Source organism: Euwallacea similis, chromosome 17, assembly GCF_039881205.1.
Source record: "Euwallacea similis isolate ESF13 chromosome 17, ESF131.1, whole genome shotgun sequence".
NCBI classification, from domain to species: Eukaryota; Metazoa; Arthropoda; class Insecta; order Coleoptera; family Curculionidae; genus Euwallacea; species Euwallacea similis.
In genome coordinates, this window is record NC_089625.1 from 3532712 (window position 1) to 3557744 (window position 25033).

At 39.0% G+C, this 25033-nt stretch overlaps 1 protein-coding gene across 13 annotated transcripts in view; it reads left to right on the top strand.

Annotated features, from left to right (window-relative positions):
• LOC136414528 (zinc finger protein OZF-like) overlaps positions 1–25033 on the top strand; it is a 183432-nt gene that overhangs the window by 125634 nt on the left and 32765 nt on the right. Inside the window, exons 4-6 of one of the 13 annotated variants that reach the window (XM_066398614.1) lie at positions 12832–13459; positions 13516–13874; positions 13931–14159. The exons of 4 other annotated variants lie outside the window; for them this stretch is intronic. In XM_066398614.1, the coding sequence (XP_066254711.1) occupies positions 12832–13459; positions 13516–13874; positions 13931–14141 (1198 nt within the window). In that variant the 3' untranslated portion in view covers positions 14142–14159. Of the gene's footprint in view, positions 1–325; positions 2587–4790; positions 6013–8353; positions 9744–12831; positions 13460–13515; positions 13875–13930; positions 14160–15035; positions 16369–17799; positions 18347–18398; positions 19189–19861; positions 21096–21451; positions 23036–23733; positions 24902–25033 lie in introns of those variants that run through there. 8 more of the 13 variants (XM_066398604.1, XM_066398595.1, XM_066398596.1 and 5 more) reach the window with 8 other exon arrangements.

The following is a 25033-nucleotide window of genomic DNA, read 5'->3' on the forward strand; positions in this document are numbered from 1 at the left end:
GCGTGTAACCCCACAGTGAAACCTTTGTTTTCATTTCTTACCTTAAAACATCTCCGAATTAACCTCAACTGGCCGAAGTAACCAAATCTGTCTACAACAACTGGACTAACCCGAAGTAACCTAAGAAACCTAAATACCATTATGAGTGATTTGAATTAACCCTTAATGATAATTTAAAATGATTTTTGATTAATTAATAATTAGTTTGGAACGATCCTACTCTATTTTTAAAGTTTATTAATCCATAGATGATATTACGGCTGAGTATTTATTCAGGCTCCCTGCTCAAATATAAACCATTTTACTAATCTAACACCCCTTTTAGGACTGAACTGACCATTAAGGAAGAAGCCTTAGAATCTATAGAACCCCTCTCAAGACCTAGGAGAGTGCGCAAGCGCCGACTTATAAAAAAGCCACTAAAACTTTGTACTCTGGACGAGGAAGACGACTCAAAACCTCGAATGCGTCGAGTGAGAGTGAAAAAAGAAAAACCGGACACCCCTCCGAAACTTCCCAAGAATCAAAAAGCTAACATGTGGACCTGCAAGTTTTGCTTCCAGACCTTTGGCTCTCGGAAAGAGATGTTTCAACATAGGAAAGACCACAGTGAAGAAGAAAGACTTCACAGCCTCTCAAGTGAGGCCCAAAAGTACTACTTCGACCAAGAACACGAGATCTACATATGCAACAATTGCTCTGCAGAGTGTCAGGACATTGATGAAATCGAGAAGCACGTTCAAACCCACGAGAAGAAACTTACCTGCTTTGTTTGCAAAGAAGACTTGTATGGTCCTATTAACTATTCAGTGCACGTGCAGAAACATAGGGACGATAAGATGTTTCCCTGTCCTTGGTGCCAATACATGTCGCAGAAAAAGGAAGCGATGCAAGTGCACATCAACAGGCTGCACTTGCAGATCTACGATTTTCAGTGCACCAAGTGCGGCAAGTGCTTCAATGACGCTTTGAGCTTCAAAGAACATGACAATGTTCATTTGAATCTCAAACCTTTCGGCTGCGTTGTTTGCAGCAAGAACTTCTACTACTCAAGGTACCTTCTGTCCCATCAACTGCGTACACACACAGTGAGAGTCTTCGACCCGGAATCGAAGACTCAATGTAATATTTGCCAGAAGATCTTCGCAAGACTGGATACCTTGGAAAAGCACTACAATACCAAGCACTTGACAGTGCGCACGGGACCATATGAAAAAAAACATCTTTGCGACGTTTGCGGACAAGGCTTCTCCAGACCGGACAAGCTTAAGATCCATTACAGAAAGCACACAGGGGAGAAGCCTTACTCGTGTGTTTACTGCAGCAAGAGCTTCATCAAGCGGGACTATTTGATCATGCACGAAAGGATTCATTCAGGGGAAAAGCCCTACAGCTGCGAAATATGTGGGAAGTGCTTCAATCAGGGAGCCCCGCTGAGGATACATTTGAGGAGCCACACGGGGGAAAGACCCTACATTTGCCCTTATTGCGGGGCAGGGTCGGTCTCGAGAGGAGCTTTGAATAGTCATATTAAGAGTTGCCTTAGTACAGCGCAAGTTTTGAATATTCCGTAAAATGTTTGGGTTTGTAGAAAGGATTTGTAGGGTAAAAATCTGCATATTGAAGCTACGTGCAGGATGGTCTAAATTTGAGGATCATCATTAAGATCTCAGAAACTAGTAGAATATAACAGTAGAACCGCGAATATTTTTGGGCAACCCTGGAGTGTTAAAATTAACGGGATTCTTCAGGTTTTAACGTAATAGGCACTTTTTGTTTGGAGTTCTTGGAAGTTCTCTCATGGCTAAGACCGAGTTATTGATTGGGTAAGAAAATCTGGTAGACCTATATGTGTAAAAAAAAACAAAATTTTGCAATTCTATTTTTACTTTTTTGAGTATTTTAAGCTTATCGTGCCATGGTCAACGGTATAAAATATATTTACAGACGTATTTATAAGCGCTGTTTTCGAGAATTTGAAAACATAAAGCATCCCATTCCAACCTGTTGCAAGGCCAAAATTCAATTAAATACAAATATTCGCTATGAAAATATAGCACAAGAATATTTTTTAAGATTTGAAAAATCTTTACATTTACAGCGGTTTTCAAAAATTTCAACATTTCCTTTTTTTTTATTCCTGAAAAATTAAAGGCAAACAAACAACGATCGTTATTGCCTCAAACTCTCCCCAATTACCTTTTTTCTGTATGTAATTTGTGGTTTCTAAGATCCTGATGTGTTTCGCCAAATATGCCCATCCGATATGCATTGGTAGTATTGAGTTACGGTCATATAAAATGAAAGATGTACATATTATAAAGTATTTGTTACTCTCTCGAAATTAGTTGTTTAGTTTGATTTTCTAGTGAAAATCTATTCCAGATCATCGGTATGATAGATTTAATATATTTAGGTTAAGGTGAAATCGATCGAATGTCCTTGTAACTATGAAAATCTCATATTTATTATTGTGGTTATAATCATAATATAGTGCCTAGTTTTGCAGCTGCCTGATCAATTAAAATATAAGTTTATGTTATTTCTTAATTATACTGAACAATAGAAAATGAATTTGTTGCAGTATTCTTTCGAATATTCCTTCATATCTTCGTTCTTTTGAGTGAACTGAAAGAAAATTCAAAAGTGTAAGTTATAGTCGAGTATCTGCAGTTTGAAACAGCTCTTTGATGTTACCTGTAAGAAAACGCTTCATTTTTTTATTTTCAACCGTTTCGCCGATGATTTTAGTCGAATATTGTCCCGTTCGACGGAAGCAATGGTTAGTATCCGCGCTAAAGGACACGCTACTCTTTAAATACATTTAAATGGAAGACGTCATTATTGCTAGAAATTTCAAACAGTTGCACAAGCGTCACCTCGGCCGAACGACGCCAATGACCTCCTGACGAAATCCAGAAAAATTAATGATTTCATTGATTAAACGCCAGAGGCGTCTTGAGTATTTAAAAAAAGCCCGGGCTGCAATAACTAGATATGCCAATTTAAATTTATGTTTATAAATCATGGTCAATTTATAAACACCGCTTTATATAATTTTATAAATCCTACATAACATGAATTACTCATAAAAATTGCACGACTAGCTGCATTCGGCAACAAAAATAGCTTCAGCTTCCATGTAAACACACTCAAATGGTAGCATTCATTAGAGTGAGTCAGAAACGTCAATAGTTGATGTTGCTGAACGCAGCCTTTTTCCCATTGGTTTGACAATAGGAGGAAACGGAGTTAACATGATTTGACATTTTTTTTTTTTTGACAAGCGTGACAAACTTCAGACCATGGTTTGGCACCAAATGACTAATAGAATGGAAATATACAGGACGATTAAGACTTTTCATAGCCGATTTCATCCATTTTGGAAACTTATGACCTCATTTTATGGGGTAAAGTGGCCATTCGTACAACTCCTGAAACATCGAAATAAACGGTTATTTTCGATTTTTCTGCGTATATTCAACCATAAACTCCCATACACACAAAATCAGCCCAAATTCCATCCTTAACAATTCCACCTGCTACATACTTTCCTAGTGTTAAATTTTTTTTGTGATTGTAAGGTTTAATTGATATGGGGAACGACATATGAACTTCACAATCATAATATGTAAACGATACTTGTTTGACTTGTTGGGGTTGTGCGACAAGTGAACAATGTGTGTCTTGAGATGGACGATCAATGGATCGTTGACCATCAGCAGCCTCATTGACAGTTGAAGCAGTAGTCAGAAGTTGTTGAACTGCGGGCGAAAAAACTTGATATTTGTAACCCTACAGGGCCAGTCTTTTGATCTGAAAGGGCTATGAGAAACCGCCGCCAAAGTCTCCAGTACGTAACCATAAACATCAATTCCAGCCAAATCTCTTGAACATGTATATGCTCTCAAAGAATTGTTCTGGAAGTAAAACACTTGCGAGATGATCTAAATCCAAAAACTCCAATTATTTCTGAAGAAAAGTATTTGTTACTGGAAGAAAATCTGAATCATAAGTTCAGAGTAGTTAAATGAATTTCTTCATACATACATTATCGACAGAGGTAATGCCAGGAACTAGTGGCAACAGTAGAAGTACTACGTAAAATAATCAAAAAAACGCAAGCCTGAAATGATGTGTGGTTTGTAGTGGTTTGTAGTGGTTTGCTATGTGGTGTCGCTCACCGATGGTATTTGTCTTCTTCCGAGACGAATCATTCAGTCTCTATGTTGACTAAAGCCCTTTATAGAGCTTCATGGGGGTAACTTTTACTACCAAAAGCTAAGAGGTTAGTTAGAAAAAAAACATTATTACATTTGTAAAGTGCGATTTGGCTCAGCTCAACAACCAGCCAAGAGCTAACCAAGAATCAAAAAGAAATCTCTAGCACTTCGGGACCAAAAAAGGGGCACATTTCAGTATGTTAAATATTGTAGAAAAGCACTGGTACATTTTTCATTTTCATGTTTAATGATATCGCACATTTAAATTATTATCTATAGCAAATCATCGCATTATTTCGATCGGAGGACCTGCCTTATTCTTGGCTTCATTTAAGGTTTTGGAGGAAAATTAGTCGTTAATTTGATAGATTCGAAATCGAGGAATGTCGTAAAAAAATTGTAACAATGCGTTCCTGTCAATTATCCCTGACACTAACATTGACACTGCAGGTCTCTTAAATTCATCTGCACCATAAAACCTATAAATCCTTTCTCTGAGTGACCTTCCTTACAAGTATGTATATCTTAACGCGTAGAAAATCCCTAACACTCACCTTCATATTTTAGATTTGGGTCTCCCTACCATTGGAGCGAACACCTCCAAGTCGAAATGGAGGTGAGCGACTACGAAATCATAAATCCGGCGACGGGAATGAGAATCAAAAGGGAAAATATCAAGCAGGAGACTGTCCCTAGAATTGCTCTAGCCAAAAAGAAGAAATCCAGGAACACGTTCAAGCCAGCGAAGAAGCAGGAGCACAAATTGTGGACTTGCAGGAAATGCCTTCAGGAATTTAATAGCCGCAAGGGCCTTACTCAGCACATGAAAATCCATGTGGAGCCTAATATTAACTCCGAAGAGCACACTTTCAAACATGACGAGACGCGGGATTTGTACTTTTGCAATACATGTTCTGCAGAATTTCACTCCAAAGAGGAGGTTGAGGCTCATATCAGTAAAGTGCATGAGGAGTTCTATACGTGTGACGTGTGCGACCACACCTCCAAGAAAGCCTACTCCTTTGCAGTGCACATGAAGAGCCACTCTGAGGATGGCATGATAGTGTGCCCTTTGTGCAGCTATAGTACTCAAAGAAGGACGTGCTTGCAGACTCACATCAATCGAGTGCACTATCACAAGTTCTACTACACTTGCGAGACATGTGGAAAAGGCTTCAACGACTCAGTGATCTTCAAGGAACATAACAATGAGCATTTGGGGATCAAACCTTTCGTGTGTGTGGTTTGTGAGAAGGCTTTTTGCTACTCTAGGTACATGAACATTCACCAAGTGCGCCATCACACAGTCTACATCGAAGGCGCCCTGCACAAAACCCAATGCAGCATTTGCCTGAAGCTCTTCTCCAAAGTGGAAACTCTTCTCAAACATATCACTTCCAAACACAAGAGTGATGGTGACCGCAATGAAAAGCGCCATCTGTGTGATCTTTGTGGAAAAGGTTTTGGTTCCAGCGATAAACTGAAGATTCACTATAGGATCCATACTGGGGAGAAACCGTTTCATTGCAAATTCTGCGAGAAATCTTTCACGAAGAAAGATTATTTGATCATGCACGAAAGAGTGCATACGGGGGAGAAGCCCTACCCTTGTGGATATTGTGGCAAATGCTTCAATCAAGCTTGCTCCCTTAGGATCCACGTGAGGGGGCATACAGGGGAGAGACCGTATGTTTGTCAGCTGTGCAATGGGGGGTACATTTCAAGGGGCTCATTGAACCTGCACCTGAAGACTTGTTCGGGGAAAAGGAAATAAGAGCACATTGGGAATTGTTTTCGAATTTTTTTTTGTTGATTATTAGAGGTTACTATATTTTGTTGTTTATGTTTGTTTTTTGTTTCTAATGATGTTGTGTTGCAAGGCTGTAAGGTTTGTTATCATTTTTCTCGATTCTATTTTACGATATTCTAGTGAGTGATGACTGTAAATAAAGAGATTTGCGAAGTTGAAGAAGCTGTTTGTGAATGGAAAGAATATGCGCAATATTAATTCTCTTGTGTTTTGTGTAACATTTTATTTATATCGAACCGAAATTCCATTTTTAAAGCCTCTACAAGCAGATTTTTAATTAATTTCTTGCCAAACGAAGAAGCGTTAAAATGGTGTATTGAAATGTTCGAAATTGTTGATGTGTAATTTTTCATTTATTGCGACTGGCCCAGTATCGTCACCTTTGTTAGAACACTTTGAAAATTCTACGAATCGAAATTCAAAACATTTCTAAGCAAACATGGAGAACAAAGCGACGCGAATCTCCTAGAAGCTCTTTCAAAACAGGCCTCATAATATTTTTCAGATCGTTAACGAGATGTATTCTGAAAGTCTGCATGAGAAGGGATAATTTTACTTCGGGTTTCTATTAAACATTTTATGAGAAAATGGAGAAAATTCTGCACGTTTTCTGAGAAAGTTGCCCAATTTTGCATGTCTACTAGGAAAATCTTTAGTTCTTCACAGCGGTTTTTAATGCTTTTCTCAGATTTTTTTCAGACTTTTCCTGGAATTATTTATGAATGTAAATCCCATTCGACTGAAAATTATTTTGCAGGATTTGGAATATGTATCCATATACGCTTTCCTAAGAAAATTGAAACTCTAAGAGGAATGCCATCTAGAACCAGTTTTCAAAGCGTTGATCAATTTTTCACTAATAAAATCGATTCTGTATGAGAAAAAAATAAAGTCGTGTAATTTCCTCTCTTTATTTTGCGCCAATTTCTAAATGAACCTTCTCAGTTCAGGGAATAAACAATATTCTCGGAGAAGTTTTTCTCAGTATCAGTACGAAAAGAATTTGTAGTGTTTTTCATAGTATTTTACAGATTTGCAATCATTTTTTAAGAATATACTCCTTAAAAATTATAAAAAAGTAATAAACATTACGAGTTAACCCATGTTAGTCACACACACAGGGGCCCCAAAATGTTGCTTATGTTTCAGGTAATGTGACACTTTTTCGTATTTCTGTAATTAATTAAAAATAGTAATCCCATCACTATGAACAAACAGAAAGTAATTTTGAGCTGATTGTGGTCTTTCCGGACACCACTGTAGATATGTCTCCCAGATCATGATTGAGCTGCAGGCGGACACACTCTAAGTATACGAGAAACGGCACCTGAATACCAGATTGGTTTTCATCTTCAGCTTTTTATTCATTCAACTGATCCAAAAATGTTTTTAAATTAAATCTGGAAATATTAAAAGTAAGGTCCATGCAACAGAGATTTCAAGTTTTCGTGAGGATCTCCGATGAATCATTTGGTCGTTTGAGTCCTCATCTTTTACATAAAATGATCTTGCACTTGCACAGTTTTTGAGGGAACGTTTTCAGTTTCAATTTGAGGCTAACGAATTCAGTCTATCAATCAAATACATCTTGCACATGCCAAAGGGTTCGCGAACGACACATAGTCATCGTGAGACACATTAATTAAATAAGAAGTTAAAATCAAGCGGGACGTTGCCACATCATAGACTAGCAGGAATACATTATTAAAGCTGAATTGATGAACTCAGTTGTGTCCGTTGTTCACTTGCTGTTGTTGCTGTTGTTGCTGTTGGGATGATCGAACAAGAAAATAACATATTAAATCATAGTGTCAAATGAAGAAAACGCAACAGCAGCAAAGTGGAGTGGGGACAGCAAAGTTTAAAAATTGAGTTTAAAAGTAAGTACGTTATAATTAAAAGAATTTAAGATGAAGCGGAAATTAATGTGTAAACAATTTGCTAAAGAAAAAATCCCTATTTGGAATGGTAGGACCTTTTTTCAGATATTTGAACGAACCCTATTCTGGAACTTCCTGCAAATGAGTATTCCGCTTTGAAATGCACTTTCTTATGTGAAATGCAGATCATTGTTACCCCAATTAAATTTTTTTATAGTTTTAAAGCATCAAATTTTATACTTTAGAACGTTTCGTTTGGCTAGCAATTGGATTCCAACGAAAAATCATTTATACTGCTTTCAAGAGTGAAATCTACTGCATTTGTAACATATAATAAACCTTAACTAGAATAAAATATTATACTGCCAAATTAAGAACCATCTCCAACATCCCTCCCCATCCCCAAAAAATGCACCATATTAACTACCCCTAATTTTTAGATCTGCAAAATCCAGGAGATCCAAACGCCACTTAGCCAGCAAAGCTCTGACTGGAATCTCGTTTCAATGTTCCGATTGCCATAGCAAATTCATCAGCCTCTCTTTCCTGAAAATCCACATGGAGAACGACTGCCCTGGTACCAAGAAAACGGCAAAGAACCTGTCAAAGAACAAGGTCTGGTGGAAATGTACCGACTGCAACAAGAAGTTTATCAGCTTGGAGAATCTGAAATCGCACTTGATTAACAACTGTCCTCATGTGAATAATAAGCCTAAGAAACTTAATGTAAAACCCATGGATTTGCTTCGCAAATTGCCTTCAGACATCAGTGCCAAGGTTGTCAAGCCAACGTATTCCTCGAAACGAAGTGCTGATAGTAAGCTGATTTCATCGGGGAAATTTTTCTTTGTGTGTCAGAACTGCCCTCAGATATTTTCCAGTCAGAAGGCTTTGGACGAGCACTCAGAAAAGTGTAATTTATCTGAGTATTTCATAAAAAAGAAGTCTCAGAAGTCCTCAGGGGAAGCTTACACTTTCAATAGATTCAACAACGTCTACGTGTGCAGTAAGTGCAATCAAAAATTTGACTTTAAAACCGGCGTTGAGGAGCACATTAAAGTAGCCCATACAGTGTTTGTTTGCCCGGACTGTGAGAAAACCTTTGAACAACTCATACATTATGGGTATCATACTTCCAAACACCATCCTCAAGGCATAATGACGTGTCCCAGCTGTTTCGGTTTTAACACTAAAGTCAAGCCCGAGCTTGCTTTCCACATCCAAACTGAACATGCTTCGGAATCCACATTTTTGAACCCTAACATGGTAAGGTTTTCTTGCGTAGTCTGCTGTAAAACCTTTTACAATGAAAGGAAGCTCTTTACCCATCAAAAGAACTACCATAAAGCAAACATCGAAGTGTTACCCTCCATGGGGGCGCGTTTTATTGATAAGAGTTTAAAATCTGACACACCCCAATCAATGTTATGCGACAACTGCGGCAAGAACTTCAGCTCCAAGTACCGGCTAGAGCGTCACCAAAGGGCCATGCACATGGGGCTTAAACCCTTTATTTGTCGCTACTGTGGGCGGGCTTTTACTGGAAAAGATACCATGAAGAAACACGAGAGGATTCACACTGGGGAGAAACCGTATTCTTGTGAATATTGCGGAAAGTGCTTTAGACAGCCAGGGCCATTTGCAGTGCATTTGAGGATTCACACTGGGGAAAGGCCCTATCAGTGTAAATTCTGTAAAAAGGGGTTCATTACAAATCAAATGAAGAAGTCGCACATTAAGAACTGTTCTGTAAGAGCAGGCCCTGAGGCTGAGTACACGGATTATGTGTTTTTGTCAACTGCAGATTATGCTTAGTTCAGTTAAGGTTTAAGATTCATACTTAGTTACGTTAAGGTTGGTTAATGTTCATGTTGATGTGGTTTGTAGAGTTTAAGCGTTAAATTGATTGAACTGAAATGACTGAAAAATTCTTTAATTTGGAAGTATTACTCAGAAGTGTTGGCAAAGTTTTACTGTATAGTAGATTGAGATACAGAATATTGTTGCGATTTCCGGGATTGAAATGATGTCAGTATACTCGCTTTCACGTTTTTCGTTCTCTACAATTCGCTAACCCAAGACTGCAAATTGACGACCAGTTATTCTGTTAGGCATTTTCTTGCATATATCTGATTTTTTTCCGTTCAGAAGCAATCAATTGACTGATTACGAACCCATGCCTTCATCAGTAATTGATTGCACACTCCAACGGAACCCCCCATGAGCCCCCAACTCCTTGAAGTTCGGACTCCTATCAGCAATCTCCAAACTTTCGCCAAAAAGATCCAATGATCGAATCTTCGGTTTGTTCCTCCTGAAAGTCTTCGATCGTGATTCAGCCAAGTTGAGTTCCACAGAAGATCTCGTGACAGACAGGTAGAAGTTGCTCACGTTGCTCCATTCTTTAGCAATGCTTACACTCTTCTTTACACAATCTTCCAGACAAAGCATCGGAATTTCAGTGCCATCTTTCTGAGCAATGGTCAATTTGTAAATCCTACTGTTGTAGGCGCTCTATCCATCTGGTCATGGCTAGTGCTAATCAGGAACCTTTTCTGTATAAATAGTGGTGGTAATGCTCGATGGACTTACCGCTCCTTTCCATAATAGTAACGCAGCACTTCTGGTTTATTGAGTGCGTTAGTATAATATTCGATAAACCTCCTCTTTCCGTTTCCAAGTTCCATCATCATTAGCCCGCAGAATCTTTGTGTGGAGTGTGCTGAAACTCTCCACCCAATTGTTGTCATCTTCGATTCTAGGAACTTCTTTTCCAGTTCATGAACTTTGTGGTTAACACTCTCCATTTTTTCCATTATTCTGTTGTTCAGGTTAGTTCAGGTTAGTTTGCTCTCTAGCTGCAAGACAGCTAAGTAATTCTTAGAGAGTTTTCTGTTTATGGTAATGTTTTTTCTGTTCTGATTTCTGTCCTTACTTAAGGACAATAGAATGTTGATTCTCCACTGTATTGCATTGGCTTATAGTCACTGAGATAAAACACACAATGTCCGATAAATAAGCATATTATTTTTTGGCCATAACTGTAACTAAAGATCCTATGACCAGAGGATTCCACAATTTTTTTTACCAACACGTAAAAATTAATAGAAACAAACAAACACCCACAAAAAGAAGCTATAAATGATTTCGTCGAGCGCTCTACGATAAACTCTTTTTTACCTCTGTCTTTCATCGTCGACTGTCACCCGCCAACCGTAACAATATTGTAGTAATCGTAACAAGACTCCTCACTCATGTAAATCAAATTTTCGTTTTTAACTTATCAGCATTTCTACTATAGTGGATATAGATTTTTAAGATTCTTTTAGGCGTAAATTTTGATTTTGTGTTTGTATTGCTAATAATAAATTGTAAAGAAGAGTTGTTGTAGAAAACTTTGTATTAATCCTAAACAATTATTTGAGCTGCACATACAACAGAACCGGTACCACAAAAGCTTCAGTGGTGCCTCAAAACCACCAAATCACATAAAAATATACTACCTAAATGATATCAACCTTGCCAATATACTATTTTATGCTCTAGAAGAATGTAAGTAATAACCAAATTGCTCCTCATTTCTCAAAAATATATCAGTTTTTACTTTCAGGTTAATAAAAAGCAAAAAACTGGTTTCTGCAAGTGAGGCCCTTAAGGACATTACATTTCAATGCTCCCATTGCCATAAAAACTCCAATGCATGGTGATTCTTGAAAGCCTACATGGAGAACTAGTATTCTAGCCCTAAAAAAGCTTCAATGAACCAATCCGAGTTTCAAGTGAAGTAAAATAGTAGCGTTTACTATTAACAATTTATTTATTTTCAAAACCCAAAAACTCACTTTAAGAAAAAGCCTTGTTAGAAAGAAATTGAAGAGAAAAATACCGCAGATTTTAAAAATTGGGGTGTGCTGATTGCAACATACAGTTTTTTAGTTCGCAAAACGCAAAGAGCACACGTGCCTTAAAATGCCTTTTAAAGGCTTCATCATGTGCCTCATCTGCCTCAATTTCAAGGCAAGCAGCGAGTCCAAGTTTGGCTCTCACATGCACATTCAGCACCCTTTAACTCACCCCCTTGCTTGCGGAAGTATCTTACGTTCTTTGCGTAAAACCCTTCAATGGCGAGCAAAAGCTTTTGCTATATCAAAGAAAGTTTCATAAAATCTTGCAATATCCGACATCGAATAATGACGAGCTTCATCACCAATCAGAGCTCTGTTGTGTCTGCAGCAAGAACTTCACTTCCAAATATAAATTTGAGAGGCATCAAAGGTCCATCCATAGAGGGCCAAAGCCCTTCCTCTGTGGCTTCTACGGAGTGACCTTTGCAAACAGTGATGCATTGAAGAGGTACGCAAGAGTGCACACTGGGGGAAAAATCTTACTCGTGTGAGTGTTGTGGCCGATGCTTCAAACTGCATATTCCTTTTACTATTCATTTCAGATTGCACACTGGGGAGAAGTCCTGTAAATGCATATACTGTCAGAAGGATTTTGTCACTAACTAAAACTAAAGTCTGGGCCTCGTTATGAATTCTCAGCGTTGGATTCGGAAAATAAACTTCACTCTCAAATAATTATTCTGCTTTTAGGAAAAAAATGCTTTATATAATATTTATATAATGTTATAGACGATTTGTATAAAACATTATAAGAGACTGACATGTTTTATAACTGGACGACGTCAAATCTGTCCTTATAGCTGACGAATTTTTATAAAGCCTGACCATTTTATAAGAAAATATTACTGCAACTCTTATACAGCAATAAATTACTTGTCGAGCTAGAACTTAATCTCAATATTTATTACTGAAACCAAATAAAGTGTGTTAAGTAGACAAAAACTCTTTTCGTGTGTCATCTAACCCTAAAGTATCTACACAACATAATCTATAATAATCAAAACAATTTTTAGACCTAAACGTGCCTGCAGAAGAACAACCAGACTAACCATAAAAGAAGAAAGTGACTTAGATGACGACTTAGACCTGCAATCTCGCCTAAATCTCAGAACCTCTCAGAAACCCAAAAAAAAATATCATAAAAAATCTCAGAAGCACAAGAAAACGGAACAAACTGGCGAAGACGTGGAAGAACATTATTTTAAATTCGACATCCTTCAGGATTTATACATTTGCTGCACGTGCTCAGCAGAATTCCAGGAAGAATCAGAGGTGAAGATACACATTAAGACTCATGAGAAAGTGATCTGTTGCCCCCTTTGTGAGGAGCCCTTCAAAAGCTATTTTGACTTGGGAATGCACTCGCGAAAGCACGATCCAGGGGGAAAAATCAATTGCCCCTTATGTTCTTATGTAGCCACAAGTGCTAACCCTTACAGCTTCAAAGCACACATCAACTATGTGCACTTGAAAAAGTTCCCTTTTTATTGTAAAGAGTGCGGGAAGGGCTTTAAGCATTGCAAGACTTATGAGGAACATCAGAACACTCATGCGGGGAGAAAGCCCTATGTGTGCGTGGTGTGCGAGAAGGGTTTTACTTACCAAAAGTATCTGCATGTGCATCAAGTGAGGAATCATCAAGTAAGTAATCACTTTGAAGATGAAGCTATGAAATATTTTTATGCTATTTTTTGTAGGTAGGAACTACTGGCAGGAAAATAGAAAACGAGTGTCGCACTTGCAACCGACACTTCTATAAGCCGGAAGCCTTGGAGGAACACATGGAAGTCTGTTACAAACGAAAGAGGAAACCCAAGAGTGAATGTCCGGTTAAGGCATTTTTGTGCGACTCTTGTGGACAAACTTTCACGGAAAAAGCGAAACTTCTGGAACATTTAAGGGTGCACAAAGGAGATCTCCCTTTTGTGTGCAGCTGGTGTGGGAAGAGATTCCCTGTAAAGTCGTATTTGAAGATCCATGAGAGGGTACACACTGGGGAGAAGCCTTATTCTTGCGAGTTTTGCGGGAAGAGGTTTGCACAGCATGCGCCCTTTAGGTATAAATGCAACATTTTTTCACGTATAATAATTATTATGTTCATTCTGGCTTTAGAGTACACAGAAGAATGCACACTGGAGAGCGACCTTATGTGTGTGACTTCTGCACTAAAGGTTTCACCACCAATCAAGGGCTGAAGTTGCACAAGAAAAACTGCCCTGATAATCAGCTTAGCAAGATGCTGAAAGCTGACCATGGAACGTCTACTCCACTAAATTCTACTTTAAAAAAAGTTCCCTGTATTTATGGCTTTACATTAGATTAAAAACTTCTTTGTGATATACAGGATTTGCCAGAAAAACTTAGTTAAATGAATATCACCAATTCCTTTGCTGAAAATAACCCGATTGGTGGTATATTAGTATATGGAAGAAGAAAACGCGATTTTAAAATTGCAAAAATAAGGAAAATTGGTGTTTTTGTTTAATTTGATACATCAATTGCTTATCAAATTTTTAAGAGAAAATAGGAATATTTAAAATTTCCTAAATAAAAAAAGAAGGAATTTATTTTTTTCGATTTTGATGCCCACTTCGGTTCGATCCTGATATTTAGGTGGCCGATCCTGATCCTGATTTATCAGGTGACAGTTACCTTCAGTGAATTTGAAGGATTTGAAATATACATTTTCCAAAGAAATAGGAGAGATCAATTTTTAAACAAGACAATAGGAATCCTTTAAATTATCGGAATAAGGATTTTTCATTTGAGTTCTGTAAGTGTTACTCTTTTCGGTACGGCCCTGATATTCCGATTTATCAGGGACAGTTAACTTCAGTGATTCTCTCCAAGGTTTGAAGTATACATTCTTCATTCATATATTAAATAAAAAATTATTTTTTTTCCAATTATCAAGGGGGGGGGGGGCGATCAAATGTTTTGTATTCTTTTTTTGTGCTATCTTCAGTACAGTAAAAGAATTTTTTTTAATGAATTTAGTACGGTGCCCCCATCCCTAATATTACAGTTTGTGATATGACACCACATAGGTCAACTGAGGAATTTATGGTATCCGTTTTCCGTGTTTTTCCCGAGCACTCTGTATTTATTTATTTACACCATTTTAGGTAATAAACATATAAAAAACCACTAAAATCTACTTATTGTTACCTACTCAATCATTTTTTTACAGTTTATAATTTTTTCTTTAATATTTTAGGCGCAGAAGAAGATCTGGCAAATTTCTTAAAATAGAGGACGATTACTTCGTATACCCCCAAAAACTTCAAAAAAACCTTTTCTGCTCACTATGCCAGAAACATTTCAGAACTCAGTCATCGTTCCAGAGGCACAGGGCGTGCCACCAACCGACAAACAATAACAAAAAGCAATTTTTTCCCTGCAAATACTGCAATGAAACTTTTTCTTCTCAAGCACAACTGCGCAACCATAGAAAAACTCACAAAGCGGAGGTGTTCCCTGAGGACAATCCTTCATATAAATTCGACTCGGATCAGGAATTGTACATCTGCGATTTGTGCTCTGCAGAGTTTCAATCTTTAAATGAGGTTCAAGAGCACATCAAGGGTCATTTGCCCGATTACCGGTGTAAAGAGTGCGATCTAGAGTTTCTGAGTATTTTAGACTTAGGAATGCACTCGATGGAACATAGTGAGGAGAAGAAAATCAAATGCCCTCTTTGCAAGTATGTTAGTAAGGGGAGCAATATTTATAGCTTTAAATCGCACCTCAATTACATGCATTTTAAGAAGTTTCCATTCTACTGCAGTGAATGCGGAAGAGGCTTTAAACAATTCAAGCTCTATCAAGACCACAGTAACAGTCATACAGGGGAGAAACCTTACGTTTGTATTGTCTGTTCTAAAGGATTCAGTTTTGAGAAATACTTGGTAGTGCACCAAATCCGCAACCACGATGCTACAACATCTTCAGATGATGTTCTAAATCAATGCAAAACCTGCCATAAAGCCTTTAAAACCTTTGAAGTTCACCAATGCTCAGCAAGGAAGAAACAATTCAAAAAACCCAATTCTTTCCTCTGCGATACCTGCGGGCAGGGCTTTATCGAAAAATCCAAACTCCTCAAACACATAAGAGTACACAAAGGCGATTTGCCCTTTGAGTGTTCTTGGTGCGGCAAGAAGTTCCCCCAAAAAGACTACCTCAGGACCCATGAAAGGGTTCACACTGGCGAAAAGCCTTATAGATGTAGCTTTTGCGGTAAAAGCTTTGGGTTTCACGCCCCTTACAGGGTGCACCTGAGGACCCATACGGGGGAGAGGCCCTATAAGTGCGATTTTTGCGATAGGGGTTTCACCACCAATCAAGGGCTGAAGCTGCACAAAAAGGGCTGTCCAGAGAATCAGCTGAATAAAATGCTGAGCGAAGAGAGTTTGAGGAAACAAGATCCAGTATGTTTGAAGTATGTAACCGTTGAGGAAGATACGGTGGTTCCCTTCCTGAAAGAGGAGGTTGAGGTAGAAGAAGAGGTTTTAAAGGTTGACGCAGTTTTTTGATAGTTCCTGGTGCAAGGAAGGAGTTTGCCTTAAGGGGTGTAGTTAGTCATAATGGATTTTTGTACCTGTACAGAGTCGATACGTTTCTATGTTTATATAGGAAACCTCTGTAATTACAGCACTTGTAACTAGGAATATTTCAACTATATGAGGGATGATATAGGATATAGGAGGATATAGGAATGATTCAACTACGCCTCATATAGTTGAAAAGCGAATAAAGCAATCTCGAAGTCTTTTTTTGGAGACAATCCTGGTGGAGTAATTAAAAATGTTCAGTCTGTTCGATCGAGTTAGAAGCAAAAGTTTGATTATTCTTTTTAAAGTTTTTGTAAAACATATTGAGGACAAATGAGGCCGAACGCTACTCCGATCCATACTAGTTCTAACATATGTGTCTTAGCTCATTTTGAAGAGAAAGAGATCCTCTTTGCCCAAATCAATAATTGCTCCACCAGACGTGTCTTCAAAAAAATGTCGAGGGTACTCTATTCTTATTTCTTTATCTCCTCCAGTTACCGAGATTTCCCATGTAAATCGAAATTTGCCTACTCTGTACAGTGTCCTATTCTCGTGTTCATACAAAATTACTAATAATGTATCAGGTTTACGACAGAGTTTCTCAACTCACGCAGAAGAACATGGAAAAATATATCCTAAAGAACCGTCTTTTAGGAACGTATAGACCTAGCTCAAGTACTTATGGAGTATTATACTTCTTAAAAAATGGTTTGAACGTTATTTCAATTAAAATTTATCAATGTCCATTACTTAATGATAAAAGTAATCTGTGTCCTGTACGCCTCTGTTTTACTTATTAAATGAAATTTATGATGGCCTAATTGAAAAGCAGTATTTTAGGAATACATAGGCATATCTCAATTATATACGTCGTTTTATAACTTTTGAAAAATTATTGGCAAAATTGGTTGAATTGAAGGGAAATCTTTGGTAACTCATAAACGTTACCCAAATATATCTGGAATTTAACGATTATTATCAGAAAATTAGTTGAAAATTATTTCCGTTAAAATTTACTTGACGTCATGTTTAAGAACATCAAACGACCTTAGAATTAGTAAAATGCCGACGTTTCGACCGATATTTCAATCTTCCTCAGATCTTGAGAAAGTAAATAACCCCGAGCAAGTTTGAAGTATGAATCGAAACCTCGACCTCCATTTCAGTATTTCGAAGTATGTACTTTATCACAATTTTGAGTGTTAGGGAATTGACTTTATTTAATAATCCAGAATTTACAATGAACCTGAGGATGGGCCACAAATAATGTCGTCAAGACCGCCTTTAGTGTAAACTTTTTGGGAAACATTTTATATAACCAATTAACCCTGGAATGTTGTAATATATCGACCCTTTATACGCAACCTCTTTGATTTCACTCCAGTCCTCGCCATCAAATCCCCACTAACACGCCAACCTTTCCAGGCCCAAAATTGCGATTCGGAAAAGCCCCAGGAAATCGAAGAATAAGCTCACAGACTACATAAACGAAATCTTCAAGGAATCCGACGACGAGGATGACCTTTTTGAAACTGCAAGGAAACCAAAAAAAGAGATTGATGACGATATTTACCCCTGCAAGAAATGCTGCTCAATATTCCTCTCCAAAGGGGATCTGCTGAAGCACAGGAAAACGACTCACCGAAATAACCGAAGTTTAGATGTACAATCGAAAGATGAAATTCTGGGGGATGTGAAACGGTTATATGAGTGTAGAAATTGCACTGAAGTGTTCCCGACAATTCAGGAACTGAGAGCTCATAAAAAAGAGCACATCAAGAAGGAATTTGTCGAAAGTCATACGTATTACTTCGATGCAACTCAAGAGATTTATATTTGCAACACTTGTTCGGCTGAGTTTAAAGATGAAGTTGAGGCTGAGAGACACACTAAGGGCCATGAGGAGTTTTTTGAGTGCTCATTATGCTCTGATAGGTTTCAAAGTTTGTTTCAATTGGGGAGCCATTTGAAGGTAAGTTTGCCAAACTACAATAATCAATTAAACTACAGAGCGTTCTTTGCAGGCTTCGCATAATGAGGACGACAATTATAGATGTCCCCAATGTCCAGAACTAAAATTCTCAAAGCCTTCTCTGTTCATGAAGCATATAGACACCATTCATCAAAAGAGATATACCTACACGTGCAAAGAATGCGGCAAAGGCTTCCACAGCAAAAGCCTGTGCAGGGAACACATGAACATTCACCTGGGGGTGAAACCCTTTAACTGTATTGTTTGTGGAGCCCTTTTTACTTACTCAAAATCAGTGGTGACCCACCAACTGAAAGCACATAGGGTCGAAATCCTAGGGGAATCTCACAGGACCGAATGTTCTTTCTGTCGCAACAGATTCGTCTCCATAGCTTCCTTAGAACGTCACGTGCAGCAAGTCCACGCAACCCCTAAAGCCCCTAAGGGGAAGATTCACCTGTGCGACTACTGCGGCATGGGTTTCGCCAAAAAGAACAAGATGGTGGTGCACCAGAGGGTGCACACTGGGGTCAAGCCTTATCCTTGCCGGTACTGTGATAAATGTTTTTCCAAGTCGGGAGAGAGAAATTGCCACGAGAGGATACACACTGGGGAGAGACCCTACAGCTGCAAATATTGTGGCAAGGCCTTTAGGCAATCTGCGCCCTTTAAGGTGCACATAAGGACGCACACTGGGGAGAGGCCGTACGTGTGCGATCTGTGCAGAAAGGGGTTTACCACAAATCAGGGGCTGAAGCTGCACAGGAAAAGATGTACTAGTATCGACTAAATTTATGTATATTTGTCTAATTATTTGTTTGTAGCTGTATTATATGTTTTTTTAACATTGTTGGGTATTATTTTTGTAGTCAAAAGAAATTGGTAATTAGTCAAAGATTCCATGAACAGAACTAATAGGTTGAAATGAAGAGTAATATACAATGGGTCCTGCATAAATTCGATGGAAAATTGGACCCATTGAGCCCTAGGAGTATCTATTTATAAATGAATAATTTTGAGATATTCGGATTTTTATCCATTTTAATTTTTTTTTAAATCATGATTTCGTTTATTTCTATTCTTTTCGCCCTGTTCCGAATTAAGTATTACTTTCCGTACGCCACTTCTTTTAGCACATTAATAGGAGAATTTTTCAAATATAGAGGACCCTTATAGCTCTCAGTATGCCTTAAATCATTGATGTATCACAATGTTTTAAGATCCAGCAATTTTCAAAATGTACCAATGTTTTTCATTTGATTTTATCTTGTTTTTGGGCCACCCTGTGTGAACCGAATAACTCAAAGTGTAAGAAACTTTTTCCGAAAACTTCCCAACTTTTCATGGAATTTATGCAAGATCTTTACAAACTCATTAAGCTATTTTTGTTCAGGGAATCTGTGCCATCTTTTCCGGACACCCTGTATAATCCATGTAGAACTTCCCAAGAGGTAAGTCCCTCCCTTACCCACATCACCCCTTACACTCACCTAATCTAAACCTCTTCCATTTTAGGTTCTACCAAAGAAAAATCACCCTAAAACTCTCCAAGCGAGAAACTCGCAGCTGCAGTCGTCTTAAAGACCCTCTGGATCCCCAAACTCCCGAAATAAAAGAAGAAATGCTAATCATAAACTACGCAGTTGAGTCTGAATCAGATGAAGATGAGCCTCTAATGGCGCAAAAACTCAGAAAGAGGCCACGGGCTAAAAAAGTCAAAGTCTGGCAGTGCAAGAAGTGTCTGGAAACTTTCCCCACTTGCAGTTTATTAAAGTCGCATAGGGCTATCCATATTAAGAAGGATTCTGCGGATGATCATACTTATAAATTCGATGTTCTTCAAGACCTGTATATTTGCAATACCTGCTCTGCAGAGTTTCAGGAGGAAGGTGAGGTGCAGCATCACATGAAGGATATGCACGAAAAGGAGTTTTCCTGCACGCAGTGTGAAAAGAACTTTAAGACTTTATATGAAACGGGGGTGCACTCTGGAGAACATCACCCAGAGGGGCACGTTAAGTGCCCTTTATGTGCTTACAAGAGCCCTAAAAAGGGAGCCCTTTTGATCCACATCAACTACGTTCATCTAAAAAAATTTGCTTATTTTTGCGAGACTTGCGGCAAGGGCTTTAATGACCATCTCCTCTTCAAAGAGCACGCTAATGAGCATTTGGGCATTAGGCCCTTTAGCTGTATAGTTTGCGAGAAAACATTTACCTATACGAGATACTTGTACACCCATCAAGTGAGGGCTCACCGGGTAATTATCGATGGGCAGCTACTGCCCAACCAATGCCCTTACTGCAACCGTAAATACAGCAAACGTGAAACTTTGGAAAAGCACATCGAAGACTCCCATTTAAAGGTAGGCCCACATGAAAAGAAGCATTTATGTGATACCTGCGGTAAGGGCTTTGCCCAAAGGAGCAAGCTGGTGATCCATGAAAGGGTGCATACGGGGTATAAGCCATATGCCTGCAAATACTGCGAAAAGTGCTTTACGAAGAAGGATTATTTAGTGATGCATGAGAGGGTGCATAGCGGAGAAAAACCTTACTCTTGTGAGTACTGCGGGAAGTGTTTTAGTCAGGGGGCTCCTCTGAGGATTCACGTGAGGACTCATACCGGGGAAAAGCCTTACGAATGTCAGTTTTGCTCGATGAAGTTCAATTCGAGAGGGGCGTTGAATATGCACAGGAAGTGTACCGGGTTGAGAGTAGATGGGGCATCCTGAGGTTTCGATTAAAAGGTTTGCAGAAGTGAAGTTGTTTTAATGCCCTTTTTAATATTGGCTGGTCACAATTTATAAACTGATTTACAAAATTTTGAAACTTTTTTCAGTCCAGTTTTCATCCAGCTTCAACTAGGAATTCATCGCAACCGTTTAATTTGAAAACCATTTGGTTTTCAAGTTCCGAAGATAATGGCGATGATTTAGACCTAATTAGAAAATATTTTTAGACACTTTAACCTATATCATACAGTGTATCCGGATACTCTGCTGAGGTACTTCAAGGCGTTATTCTTCAGCAAGAAAAATTGTCCTAATAAACGCGTACTTAACATTCTTTAGTTTTTTTTAAACTAACTTTCATTATATTTTAGGAAAAGGCGCCGCAGGGGCAGGCCCCGCAAATCCGCAGCCCTCGACTACCCCTGTCTAAACTGCCCTAAAGTTTTCTCCAACCAAAGATTCGCAAACTTGCACAAACACACCCACATCGACGAATCTTCCTTCAAACCCGACGAGGAGGGCTTCACCTGCATTTTTTGTTCCTCAAAGTTCGTCCTCAAAGAAGACATGAAAACACACATGAAGTGCCATTCAATGAGTTGCAAAGAGTGCCACGAACACTTTCTCAACCCCTTCTTTCTAGGCCTGCACATGGCTGAGCATGACTTAGAGTCAAATGTTGCATGCCCCCTATGTGAGTTTACTTGCAAATTAGCCTTGGCTTTAAAGAAGCACATTTGCGGGACCCATTTCGGGTGCAAACTTGAAGATGGAGACGAAGATGATATCGAGGAAAGGCCTTTGAGGAGACGTTTAGTAAGAGTTAAATCGCAGTTATACTGCAAGATTTGCAGCAAAGAATTTATGACTTTAAAGCAATTGAAGAATCATAGGAAGGTGCATAAAGCTGAGCGTCTTGAAACTTTATACACGTACAACTGCCTCAGAAAAAGTTATTCTTGCGATACTTGTCTGCAAGAGTTTTCTCTCGAAGACGAGGCCAAAATGCATGTAGATGTTCACTCTTATATCTGCTCAGTTTGTAATGCTAAATTCAAGAAGGCTCTTTTGTTAGGGTTGCACATGTCCGAGCATAACGATGGGGGCAGCGTAAGTTGCCCCATATGCAATAACGAATTTAAGGCTCACTGCAAAAGCAGGTTAATAAGGCACATTAGGCAAACCCATCAGAAGGAAAGACCAAAGACCAGTCAATGCGAATATTGCGGCAACTCTTATTTGTCTAAAACGATGCTTGAGGACCATATAAGAGTGGTGCACTTACAAAAAGAGCCCTATAAGTGCATAGTGTGCGGCAACACCTTCACCCTCCAATCAAGTATGCGTATTCACCAGATTAACAAACATCGGGTAGTGGACGAAAGCGAGCTCTCCTCAAACTACTGTACCTTATGCAAAATGTCCTTCAAGAAACCCTCATCCCTGATGAGGCACTTGGAGATGAAACGTTGTATCCCCACCCCTCGAGTCGAGCGGCAAGGTCACTTCGTCTGCGACCTGTGCGGCAAAGAGTTTCGATTTTACAAGACCTTCAACCTCCACTTAAGAGAGCACGCAGGTGATAAGCCCTACAAATGCTCCTACTGCCCTAAGTCCTTTGTGATCAACTCCAAGAGGTTGGCGCATGAGGTTTCGCATACCGACGCCAGGCCCTTTTCTTGCGAAACGTGCGGGCAGAGTTACAAGACTTGGAAGCATCTGCGGAGGCACCTGGTGGTGCATGGTACTAACCCCAAGGCCACTTTCAATTGTTCGTTTTGCGGGAAGGATTTCGGTACCAAGGAGGCGCAGAGGACACACATGAAAGGCTGCGATAAGCCGCAAAACGCTGCTGGTGTCACTTAACTCTTTCGATAGATCGATAAACTGGCAACTTTATCTGGAGAATGCTCTTCAGGGCGACAAATTCCAAGCTTGGTTTATTGCTACTAAGGGCCAAACTACTCAAATTCTTGTTAACTTGGAAATATTGGACTACCATTGCTTCGTTTCTGCGTTTTCATAGGACTTGTACTCTTCAGTAATTTAGCCCTAAGTGTGTATAATAGCGATAGTTTAGGATTTAAACTGTGTAATATAAACCTAATTTTATAAATCGCTGTGTTTGTTTTAGGGCTAAATCAAAAGTTAAAATTTTTGAAAGCTGCTGAATTTAGTAGTTTCCTTAAGGGCCAAATGGTTAGTGTACTGTTAACTTTAACATGAAGCTAGCTTCTATTAAACCCAAGAATCTGACCAATGAATGTCTGGGCTCTATTTTAGCATAGAAAATAGCCTGAGGCTAAAATAAGCAGTATATCCTAATAGCGTGTTTGGAGGTAAGTGGGCCTCAGTGCTAAGCAAATAATGTCGGTCTTCGCCGCAACTGACTACAGCACCCTTACTCAGAAAACCATTGGTAAAACGCCCTTTTAATATTTCGTAATTATTTTTCTTCCATTTACTTCATTGCTTACTTAAAAACAAAATCGTGATTCTCCTCCTTTTCCTGAATTAAAATGCCTAATTTTCAAAAGGCAGAAAACCTTTACAATCAACGGCGGATCTAGGGGTAAGTCAGGTGAAAAGATCAAGAATGTACAGTACCCGACAAATTCCCTATAGGCTCTTTCTTACACACTAATTTTTTTAGGGTTCATGCCTTTTCTCTGAAATCGGAATTTGATTTTGAGCCAGTAAACATTCACATTGTTCCTGAACGAAAACCGTACATTAAAGTGGGACCTAGACGCACTAAAAAGAAATCAAAACAGGCAGTTCTGGATTCCCAGTCTCTGCAATGTAGCATATGTACCAAGCAATTTGTCTCAAAGAAGCTCTTTGCCACCCATCGTTACTTCCACAGAATCGAATCCTCGGATAACCTCTCAAAAGTAGATTTTGAAAAGGAGGATTTTGTGTGTACCTTTTGTGAGGTCAGTTTTACCTCCATGGATAAATTGGGGAGTCATTTGAGTACCCACGAGGAGACTTGCAAGCAATGCGGAGAGGTCTACCCCAACGCTTTCGTATTAGGGATCCATTTGGCGGAGCATGATGCAGGGGAGCAAGTTTGCTGCCCCTTTTGCGAGTTCAAGGGCGCTCACCCCTACAGCTACAAAAACCACCTCTTCACTAAACACTTCAAACTGAAAATCCTGAGGTGCGATTCATGTGGAGCGAGTTACAGCTCCAAAGCCCATTTGGAAGAGCACGTTAGATTCGTCCACAAAAAAATGGACCCTCATGAGTGTATTGTGTGCCAGCGCACCTTCATATTCCAATCCAGCTTGTACAAGCATCAAGTGAACTCTCACAGGCCTTTCATCGATGGAGACGTTCCTTCGAATTTCTGCATCAAGTGTAAAAGGACTTTTATTACAGTGGAGAGCTTCCAGAAGCATTTGGTTCTCATCCACAGCGAGGAGAAACCCTCGAAACCCCAGGAAAAATACATTTGTGATATCTGCGGCAAGGACTACTCCTATAGACAGTCGTGGCTATTGCACACTAAAGGACATAGTGGGCAGTTGCCATATCAGTGCAAGTCATGTCCTAAAAGCTTTAGAGTGAAGGCCTTTTTGACGCAGCACGAGAAAACGCATTCAGATGAGAGGCCCTTTAACTGTGAGATGTGCGGAAACTGCTTTAAGAGGAAGGAGGGATTAAGGAGGCATTTGCAAACCCATACTGATGTGAAACCCTTTGGGTGCAGCAATTGTGGGAAGCGATTTCGGAGGAGGGAGCATCGAAGACTTCACATGAACAGTTGCAATAAGAGCTGTGGAGTTTTTACGGGATCATAGATTCTAATATACCATTTGATACGACTAAAAAAGCGGTTTTATTGTTACTTTGCTGCCTGATTGTTGGTTGGTTTGGAGTTGTTTTGCTGACTTTATGTTTGTTTTTTAGGAGTGTAGTAGAACTTTCCTCTTTTTGTGATTTGTGCT